This window comes from Mesoplodon mirus (genome assembly GCF_964341445.2).
Source record: "Mesoplodon mirus genome assembly, chromosome: 7".
In the NCBI taxonomy this organism is placed as follows: Eukaryota; Metazoa; Chordata; class Mammalia; order Artiodactyla; family Ziphiidae; genus Mesoplodon; species Mesoplodon mirus.
Genome location: NC_138983.1, coordinates 95,784,055 through 95,795,107, shown reverse-complemented (window position 1 = coordinate 95,795,107; position 11,053 = coordinate 95,784,055). Strand labels below are relative to the sequence as shown.

The 11,053-nt window shown below is 47.5% G+C and overlaps 1 protein-coding gene across 1 annotated transcript in view; it reads right to left on the bottom strand.

The window, feature by feature from the left end:
- Positions 1-2,604: 2,604 nt before the first annotated feature.
- LOC309808891 (forkhead-associated domain-containing protein 1-like) overlaps positions 2,605-11,053 on the bottom strand; it is a gene marked incomplete at both ends in the record, with an annotated part of 88,057 nt that continues 79,608 nt past the window's right edge. The window contains 2 exons of the mRNA XM_082629463.1: positions 2,605-2,721; positions 10,825-10,990. Of these exons, the coding sequence (XP_082485589.1) occupies positions 2,605-2,721; positions 10,825-10,990 (283 nt within the window). The remainder of the gene's footprint in view (positions 2,722-10,824; positions 10,991-11,053) is intronic.

Sequence of the window (11,053 nt, the reverse complement as noted above, 5' to 3'; positions counted from 1 at the left end):
CCCCCTGGGTGGCAAAATCGCCCCCAGTTGAGAACCACTGTCCTAACCCAGCTTGCCTGGCAATGACCAGGCAGGCATGTACACGAAGCCACCCTAAACTAGCCCCAGCCAAACCAACCAGACCAGTACAAGTGGCCAGCTTGACGCCTGGAATCATGAGAACTAATAGTCGCCATTTTAAGTCACTAACTTTTGAGTGCTTGGCTCCACAGCACAAACAGGTACATCTGACTACAGTGGCTGAAACTGATAGGACTGATTTATTTCTACAACAGGATGTACAGAGGTAGGCAGTTCAGGTACAGTGCAGAGCACAGTGATGCCACTAGGCTCCCACCCAGGCTTTTCATGTCTTTCCACTCCACTGTCCTTTGAGGTGGGCTTTGGTCTCTGGCTTGTTACCTGGTGATCCCCAACATGGCTGTTCCAGCTCCAAGACCGAGCTCCAGGAGAGGAAAAGGAGACAAGGCAAAGGGACAAAGAGAAAAACTTTCTCCTAGCAAAGCCTTGCCTTTAATTCCAGAAGGGAAGCCCTGCCCAGGGCCTTCACCTGCATGTCACTGGCCAGAACTGAACAACACAGCCAGGTCTAGCTGCAAGGGAGGCTGGGAAATGAGGGCATTTCGCGTGCTGCTTATACAGTAGAGGGAGGCAATGACTAAGGGGCTTGTAGTGTCTGCTGCACTGTCTCTCTGGGGGTCGTCTTGGTTTCTTCTTCTTTTTTTTTTTGCCACACGGTGTGGCTTATGGGATCCTAGCTCCCTGATCAGGGATTGAGTCCAGGTCCTTGGCAGTGAAAGCGCAGGGTGGACTGCCAGGGAATTCCCTGGGTCTTGGTTTCTTGTCTCTACCTGTTGCTTATCTATCCTGGCCATCTCTTTTTAAGACTGGCTTTGTTTCTCCAAACACAGTGGGAGAAATGGCCACCCCAGCTGGGAACTGCATCAAGACTTTCAGCTCCGGGCCATTAATGACCTGTGTGGTAACTCCGTGTCCCACTTCCAAATATCAAGGGCACAGGTGCTGATTGGCCCAGCTTGGGTTAGAAGAGAAACCTGATTGGTCTGGCTTGGGTAGACTATCTACTGATCAGCCAGTCAGGTGTGGCCAAGAGAGCAGCAGTAGGTAGGGTAAAGCTGGTTGGGGAATGTGCATTCTCAGAGAAAGGGGTGTGTGGCTGAGGAGACACCTAAAGAACCATCTAGTTCAAGGAGTGAAGAAAGGACATTGCCATTGTGGGTTGCAATGTTGATATGATAAAGATTAACACGTCCTTTGAAAGACCTCAAATACAGTGGAGTCACATAGGCATTACATTTAACTTATGCAAATTCAAATATTTGTATTCAACCAAAGTATTTTTTTCCCCACACAATTTGGCTTCCAAACATGAGCCAGCTACTTAACTACTGCCTGACCAAGTGATCTTTTCTGGTGCTGGAGATTGCTGTTTTGGATTTTGGGGATATGGTACAGTATAAGTAATATGTTCTTTATGGAAAACTGCTGGGATTTTCAAGATTATTTTTAAGGTCAGGTGATGCTCCCCCTTCTCACTGTGTAAGAAGTACCTTTAGTGGAAGATCATGCCAATCATTTTTCCCATTTCCTTCTAGTTTTAATCAGTATAAAGAATGCATTTGGTTTTAAAATATCAAAATACTTTTATTGTGCCTTTTTAAAAATAAAAAATAAATGATATTCATGGCTTCTGGCTCTTCCTCCTGTTTTGTTTGGTGGTCTCTGGCCATACAAGAAAGGCAGGGAGAGAACAGATGGCTGGAGAGAAGGCAAAAATGAGGGTCTCTTCAAACACCACGGGAAAGGGGTGTGTCCACCTGGGCAGTGTGTGTTCTTTGATGACTGGGTACTTGGTCTGTCCTGATGGCCTGGGACTTGACCTACTGGGCTGTCTTGGTGCGGCAGAATGGGCAGCGTGAGACGGAGTTAGAAACCTGGGTTCCAGACCCAATTCTTGAATTTACTAGCTGTGTGACTTTAGGCGGGCCATTTAACCTCTCTGGGCCTCAGCTTCCTCATTTGTAAAATGGGGAACATAATGCTATTTACCTCCCAGGGCTTGAGAGAGGATTAGACGAGAAGTGTTTTGAACACCGCAGAGCGCCCTATAAACATGACTCACTGTTATGGAAGCGATAAAACTGGTTGCTGTTCACACTTATTATAATCAATTCAGATATAAATGCACTATACCATGGCCCCAACAGCCCTGAGGTTACCATTCTGTCCTGTGGCCCCAGTACACGCCCTGGGTTTTCTCAACTGCGGGCTTCTCAGAGCTCCTTGGAGGTGTGACATTTGGGTTTGTCACTACCCAAACACATAATTGCATCTACCAGGCCTAGGAGTCTGAATTTCAAACTTATTCTTCATATGCCTGCGTATATTTACATTCATAATATCTGTGAAAAGAACCCCTCTCCTCACACACTCCAAAATACAGTATTGTGCAAAATACCAGTCTAGGAAGCAACACACTAGGGTAGCAACCTTTAATGTCCTAACAAAGCATCTTAGTAGTTTGACGCAGAAGAGTTACACTGACTCACGGAGGATCACGCGAGGCCCAGCGGGACGACGTTTCTAGTTCCTTCCACCAGGTTTAGAAAACAGAAGGCTCTGGCTGGATTTGCTGGACATTTCTCTCTTCAGCATCTCCCTTCCTTGGTCCATCTTTGGGGTGCCTTTTCTGGCTCCAACCTACAACAAGCAAGAGCAACAAATGCCCAAACTCTATAATTGTAGGGAGATCCCCAAATATTTCTCAAATGGCATTTTTTTTTTACTCAAAATAAAATCTTTGTTGTAAAAAATATTTATATACACACATAGACGTGAGCAAAATGAAGGAAAAATGATCCACCATTATCACACTACCCACAAGTAACCTTATTCACATTTTGGTGTACACTCTTCCAGATACACAGATAATGTTTTCTTCTGACATTTGCATCTCTTTTTGAACCAGCAGTTTCTGATTATAGGCAATTTCATTGGGATGGACTTTCTCTCGAAAAGCTGTTACTGAATTGAATGCCTTATGTCTCTGATGTCTTAGGAGGGTAAAATGCAGCATACTCTAGGGGGTCTGTCTCACCCTTTTCTGAGCACTACTCCTGGATCCAGGCAGCCATGTGTGTGACTCTGTCCCTGGTCATAGCTGATCGGGCACTTGGCACGGGCTGGGCTTTTAAGATGGTCACTCCCAGGATTTGGGGTTATGGGCTCTAAGATGCCACTTGCTTCCTGGGCTGGTCTTTTGAACTGGGGGACCATGAGGTCATTCCTTCCTGTCACATGACTGGAGAGAGCAGAGATCAGGGGAGCCACACAGAGACACAGAGAGGAGATACGGCCTGTGTGTGCGTGTGCGCATGCTTGTGTGTGTGTAAAAGAGATGATGCCTGAGATCTGATGGCTTACCAGTTCTATTTCGAGGCCAGGCTCTCTTTCAGCTCCCAGTTTTTATGAGGCACTCACCCCTATATCCTTAAAAAAGCCCCCTCCCCCCCTTTTTAATTTTTTGCGGTACGCGGGCCTCTCAGTGTTGTGGCCTCTCCCGTTGCGGAGCACAGGCTCCGGACGCGCAGGCTCAGTGGCCATGGCTCACAGGCCCAGCCGCTCCGCGGCATGTGGGATCTTCCCAGACCGGGGCAAGAACCCGTGTCCCCTGCATCGGCAGGCGGACTCTCAACCACTGCGCCACTGGGAAGCCCAAGGCCCACTCTTGGGGAAGGAGTCGCCCAAGGTACACTTGGCAAGGAACCTGGAGGAAACCTTTCTGTACTGAGGAGATCCTAGACACCAAACTTCTAAGCTCAGGCTGGAGGGCAGGGAGAATGGGAAGCTGGCTCTTTGCTCTTAGCCGAAGCACCATCTGCCCCGCTTCTGTTAAAGCCAGAGGCAGCGTGAAGTTCCAGGGCGTCTCACATCTCAGAGAAGCACAATGTTCCCACAACATCCGGGACCCATCCCAATATCTCCTCTGCCATTTCACATCCGCAGGTGGTCCTCAGACAAAACCTAGATGTAGGGCAGTTTCTGCCTCCTCCCAGCTCAGTCATATATGTGAGTGAATAAGTAACAAACTTCCAGTCGTTTCCACTTTGCAGGGTGGCAAATGTCTCAGATCAAGTGGGGCCCTCAGGATGCTCTCTATCCTCTTAACAGCCTGCTCTGGGGAGTAACCACCTTCTGGTCTTAGCACAAGGATGCTGGTTGAGAAGCTTCTATTTTTCAAATATATCCCTCACCTAGAATATCTTCGTTTCTTCCCATGATAATTTGGTTGCCTCAGCATGACTGTGGCCTTTTATCAAACTTGAATGTCTCCTCTCTCATATTCAACCAAAATGTGTTTGGCTTTCTAGCTTCCTGAGAGCTCGCCTCTACTGTCTGCAAAGTGGGAACGTGGACTGGCTTAATTCCAGTTCCAGGGCTGATTTGTCAATGGCAATGTTTCAACATGTTCAAGATTTCATAGTCTTAATTCTCAACTTTGAAGAGAATTCTAGAGGATGCTTCCTTGAAATTTAAGAGAAATGCCATTGGAAATGTATCAGGTTTATTACCTGGAGGTTTATAACCTAAAGGAAGAAAAGCTAGCACTCACCTGGGTGTCAGATCTGCACTGATTCCCAGCTCTCCTACTGAGCTGTGTGGCTCTGGACAAAGAAAGTCTCTGAGCCTCAGACACCTCATCTGTAAATTGGGTATAATAACAACACCCACCCCATAGGGTTGTTGTGAAGCTTAAAAGAGATACTGCACGTCGAGAGTTTGGCTCTGTGCCCGGCACATGCCAAATGCTCAGTACATAATAGATGTGGGATAACTGTCAACTGGGCTTCCTGTTGACGTTCTAGGGTTTTCTCTCTTCTCTCTTCTGGCTCACCTGGAAATGTGAGTTCTGCATCTTTGAGTTCTTCATCAGCTCTCCAAACATTTGTCTCTTTAACACAGAAAGAATATTGACAAAATTTAGCGTATGTTCTTCTTTGCCTTTTGCATCAGAGAAAAATGGATTTTTCTCAACTTTCAGATGCTACCCATTTGGATGGAATGTTGAGCCTTCCTAGGTGAGGAGGTGAGGATAGAGGTCTGCAGAAGGGGGTGTGGCTTTGGGGCAACGCTACACTGTCCTGCTGCACCTTTTAGGGAATCTCTGTTCCAGATTCCAGCAGAGAAGGAGGTGGTCAACCAAGAAGGCTACGAAGGATACTGTATTCTTCTTGGAGGACAGATCTGCTTTAGCTGGAAGCAGAGCCTCCTAGATCAGTGGAAGAGGCTGTAGATGTCCAGTGGCTTTCCACCCAGTGGAAATGTTGAAAGCCCCAGTGGCTAACCTCCCTGGCAGGGACTACAGGGGCCTGTTGGGAAGCCAGCATCACTGAAAACCTGGAGCTTGCCGCTCCCCTGGGGTTTGATTACTATTGCTGACCCTGATCTGCTCAAGACCCTGCACCTCAGGGGCAGCTCGTCAAAGAAAGAGCATCCCCTAGGCACTGGAGACACAAAAGTGAGAGGGAACTGGGGTCTCCCTTGCAGACTGACACTCCGCAGGTGAATGTGCAGTGGTGTCAGGAAGGAGACGTTCTCCTAGAGCCCTGAGCATCCACTGGGGTCGCCAACCTGATTCCTACAGCGGCCAGGAAAGGAAAAGAAGTGGGTGAAGTGAGCTGGGGTGGTGGTGGACAGCAGCAAACACACGAGCCCAGGGCCTTTCTAAGGGGCCTGGAAGATGGAGGCTTGTGATGGTGGCTTGTGGGTCTGTGGGCCTAGGGTCGCCAGATCTTCCAAGTTTCCCAGAGAAGCTGGAAATCCAGAGTATTCCAGGAAACTGCCCTATTTTGAAATGTAACTTAAAAAAAAATCCCATGAGCCAAATGGAATATATCTGTGGGCTGCCATCTTGCGACACCTGCTTCAGAACCTCCCTGCTTGGTGTCTAGTTGGTGCTCAGTAAATGTTGGAGGGGTTGCCAGATAAAATACAGGATGCCCAGTTAAATCTGAATTTCAGAATGAAGCCAACAAATTTGTGAGTGTGAATATGCCCCGTGTAATAGTTAGGACATTTATACTGAATAGCTTTTGTTGTTTATCTGAAATTAAAATTTAACTGGGCATCGTGTTTTTGGTTTGTTTGTTTTCCCCTAAATCTGGCAACCCTACCGGGTAGTCACAAAACTCAGGGAGGAAATAAGGCTGTCTTTTGGGACAGGGCATAGGTGCTTACAAGACTCTTCCATTCTCCCAGAAGGATGCTAACTCTACCCTCAGAGGACTGTCTGTGAAGGCTGATGGGCCCGTATTGAACTGACAGTTGCCCTCCAGGCATTTTCCGTGGAGAAGGCCTCGAGCCTGCAGCCACTCAGTATTTATCACAAACTCAGTTGAGACAATCACTATCCAAATTCCCAGATATTATAAAGCAGGGGTTAGTTTTAAACCAACAGCCTTCTTCTCTCCCACCCCATCCCCCGCCTTTTTTTTTGCAGAACCGTTTATCCAAGCAAAATCCCATGAGGAACTTGGGGTATAAGATAATGGAGAGCTTCTCTGGCGGGAGAAAGGTGTGTGTGCTTTGAGAGTCACACCTTTCCATGGCACCCAAAGGCTCCAGGGAACCCCCGTTTGAACATTGCTGCAAAATTCCTTCCTGGATTAAGTTCCGTCAGTGGGCAACTGGGCACTGAAGGGCAGAGCCTGGCCCCTGTGCACCTGCTTTTCCTGAACTTTACTGAACACACTGGGATGTGATGAAGGGGGTGCGGGAGGGTCTTTTTCTTTAGCCTTCTTCTATCCGTATGCTGCATAGGCCTGGCCACATGGTTCTACTTCATCATTGTGGGCGGAAGAGCACCACCCCAAGCCCCTCCCATCCCACGCTCCTCCTACACAACATCTACCAATTGTGGGGCTTCCCTGGTGGAGCAGAGGTTGAGAGTCCGCCTGCCGATGCAGGGCACACGGGTTCGTGTCCCGGTCAAGGAGGATCCCACATGCCGCGGAGCGGCTGGGCCCGTGAGCCATGGCCGCTGAGCCTGCGCGTCTGGAGCCTGTGCTCCGCAACGGGAGAGGCCACAACAGTGAGAGGCCTGCGTACCGCAAAAACAAACAAACAAACAAACAAAACACAGAAGTGGCACGGAGGAAGCCAGAATCTTGAGAATACCTGGGCCCAAGGAAATCTTGGAAGATAGTGAGTTAAAGAGAATAGTGAGGATAATGAGGATGGTAGGAGAGGGTGAATGCTTTGTGGTCCTATGTGCTAAGGCTTTTGTATACAAGCTCCCATTGGGAAGGCTACGAGCTAGGTGCCATTTTTATTCTCATCTTAAAGAAGAGGGATCTGAGCTAATTAAGCAGAGGGAAGGTTAGGGGCTTTTCCTGGCTGAGACCACAAGACAAAGCGGTGGTCACGCCCCCTAGCCAGGACTTGATTGGCTGCAGATTTGATTGGCAGGAGAGCTGAGCGGCTTCTCCTGCCAGAAGCAGCCGCTGCCCTTCAGCCTTTCTTCCACTTCAAGCCCTGAGAAAGGGCTTGCGTGCTTCCCAAGTGGCAACTTCTGTGCATTTAAAAATTTCCTCTTGAAAATCCCAGCCTTAGCCCATTCACAAAAGGTATCTGGGTCCTTTCTTGGCCGTGGCCTAGTCGTATTCACCAAAGAGAAGAGCGCGTCCCATAAGAGCTGGCGGCTTTGGGAGGACCGGGGAAGGCGTCAGCTGGCAGGAAGCTCCCTGAAAGAAATAGAGGAATCCCCACCCATCCATGAGCTGCCTATTCTTCACCCTTAGAAACGGGGCTTGTGATGTGCCAGGCACTGCAGGCATTTTGCCATTTAACCCTCCCACTGCCCCACGGAGTAGGCCCCTTGCTAACAGTTTTGGTTGCTTTTGTTGAGGAACCTGCGATACAGAGGTCAAGCCACTTACTCAGGGTCATTCGGGGCAGTGGTGGGGCTTGACCCCTATTTGTTTGACTCCAAATCTGGCCTCTGAACTCTGAGAGACACTGCCGGCTTCTCGAGGGATGTGGGATGTGGATTCGAGTGAGCACGGCCTGGGCCGCGTTTCCCGTTCCTCTGCCACATGGACAGAGCCACAGGCCCAGTTCGCTGTGAAGGCCCAGCATCTTATACCAAGTCTCATTTTCACAGCCAAAGATATTAGTGTGGATATAGGACTTTTGATTCTTGAAAGGTCTGCTTGGTGAAGAGATGATCAAACATTAAAACTACAAACTCCATTTTTTTGGGGGGGGGGGCAATTCTGAAGCTTAAGATGTGTAATTTCATCTCAGTGCTTCAACCTTGCCACCTCTGTGAACGGGTGAAGAGTTTCAAAGTTTTATACAGGAGGCTAAAAAACTAAGGCTCCTTGTGAAAATACTAAGTGTAAAACTTAGAAAGAGGAATTCTACTTTCTGTTCATTTCTGCTTAAAGACAACGAAGATATACTCCCTGGAAGGAATGGATGCCAAGACAGATGTATACAAGTGCCCTTTAGGATCCAGCAAAACTTTAAAATGTATTATTGTTTTCTTCCTGACAAACAGGCTGGCATGTCCCTTGCATTGTGTATGAATGAGGCAGCCCATGAATAATGCATGTGAAGCCTGATTATGTAAATCCTCAGGTTTTCAGTACATGACAATGGCTTTTTTTGGGCCCTTCTCTGTCCCATTCTGTGGTCTGGTGTCTCTGCTTTGGGGCCTAGTCTGCCAAGCTCTGTGGGCGGGGGGGGGGGCATTTCGGGGAGGGGTGAGCTCTCCAGAGGGCACATCAAAGGGAAAGTCACAACTCTGTCACTGGCCCAGCTCTCCCTGGCATTGCTTGGTGTGAAAGGAAACTGTCCTCTGCCTGAGGCAGCCCCATGACACATGCAGACTAAGGCCTGTGATGTTTAATTCACAGTGGTGAGCACTGGAAACACCGCATCCAGGCTCCCTCAGAGCAGGACAGCCACTTTTCATTTCTAGGGCTCTAAGTCAGAGAGCCTGCTGTCTGGAAACCTGTTGCCTGGAAGGTTCGCAGGATGGAGGGCAGGCTTCTGCAAGGAACTATCTGGCCATCACCTCCTGGTTGAGGAGAAGGGCACCCTTCTATGACCTTGGCCTCCTTAGAGCCCATGCAGGCAACAAACACACACATGCAAATACACACACATGCAAACACACAGCACATACTCACATGTACACACATACACGCAAGCATGCGTGTACAAATACACAGCCCCAAGTCAGAAAGACTGGAGTACTATTCTGGCTACTCAGAATAGCAAACCCAAATCTTTATTCTCAGAGAGCTTATTCCTCGGTGTATCCCTGGCACCTGGCAGAACAATGAAAATCAGAAGCGCCGCCTTTAAAAACACTCGGGCTGTTCACTCAACTGATTGTGGTCATCATTGCAGGAGGCAGGGAAGTCAGATCATGATGCTGGACACCCTTAAGCTCAGTACAGTGCTGTGTGTCACTTATGTCTCAATAAAACTGGTAGAAAAAATAGTTATCTGGATAGAAAAAACAAGATAAAATACACGAATTATCAAAAGTTAAAAAAATACAGATGAGCTAGACTATGAGTCTCAGAAAGCACTGTTCACAACAGCCAGGACATGGAAGCAGCGTAAATGTCGATGGAGGAGTGGATAAAGAAGATGTGGTACAAATATACAGTGGAATACTACTCAGCCATAAAAAAGAGTGAAGTAATGCCATTTGCAGCAACATGGATGGACCTAAAGACTATACTATGTGAAGTAGGTCAGACAAAGACAAATATCATATGATATCACTTATATGTGGAATCTAAAAAAAATGATACAAATGAGCTTATTTACAAAACAGAAACAGACTCACAGACTTTGAAAACAAACTTATGGTTACCAAAGTGGAAATGTGGTGGGGAGGGATAAATTAGGAGTTTGGGTTTAACATATACACAGTATTATATATAAAATATGTAATCAACAAGGCCCTACTGTATAGCACAGGGAACCCTACTCAATATTCTGTAATAACTTATATGGGAAAAGAATCTGAAAAAGAATAGATATATGTATATGTATAACTGAGTCACTTTGCTGTACACGTGAAACTAACACAACACTGTAAATCAACTATACTCCAATATAAAATAAAAATTAAATTTAAAAAAAGAAAGTTAAAAAAAATAGAGGCAAGCTAGACTATGAGTCTCAGAGAGGTTAAGCTAACACATATATATGGAATCTAAAAAAAAAAAAAAAAAGAATGTTCTGATGAACCTAGGGGCAGCCAGGAATAAAGACACAGATGTAGAGAATGGACTTGAGGACATGGGGAGGGGGAAGGGCAAGCTGGGACGAAGTGAGAGAGTGGCATGGACATATATACACTACCAAAGGTAAAACAGATAGCAGCCGCATGGCACAGGGAGATCAGCTCAGTGCTTTGCGACCATCTAGAGGGGTGGGATAAGGAGGGTGGGAGGGAGACACAAGAGGGAGGGATGTGAGGATATACGTATGCATATAGCTGATTCACTTTGTTATACAGCAGAAACGAACACCACACTGTAAAGCAATTATACTCCAATAAAGATGTTAAAAAAAAAAGCTGCCTGAAGTCACACAGTAAATGGCAGAACAAGAGTCTAAACCTAAGTCTGCCTAACGCTAAAGCTATTCTGCCACCTTCCTTTGCAATGAGCGAATGCATTCTGTGCTGCCTGGATCCCACTGGGACCTCAGTTGGCTGTTTCTAAAGGGAGCTGAGGGGCAGCCTCAGAGGCTCTGCTCCGAGCAGGGACCTCTCACCTTCTGCTGCCTGATCGCCCTGGTGACCCTCTTCTCCTGGTGCAGCTGCTCTTCCATGTGCGCCAGGGCCTCCATCAGCAGCGCCTTTTCTTCGGCCTCTTTGCAGATGTCGTCCTTCAGCTTTGCCACCTGTGACTGGTACATCTGAACCGACACTTTGCTCTGCCTGAGCACACAGGAGAGACAAAGTCTCTTTTCTCCTCAGCTTTCTCACTCACCACCAATGCTC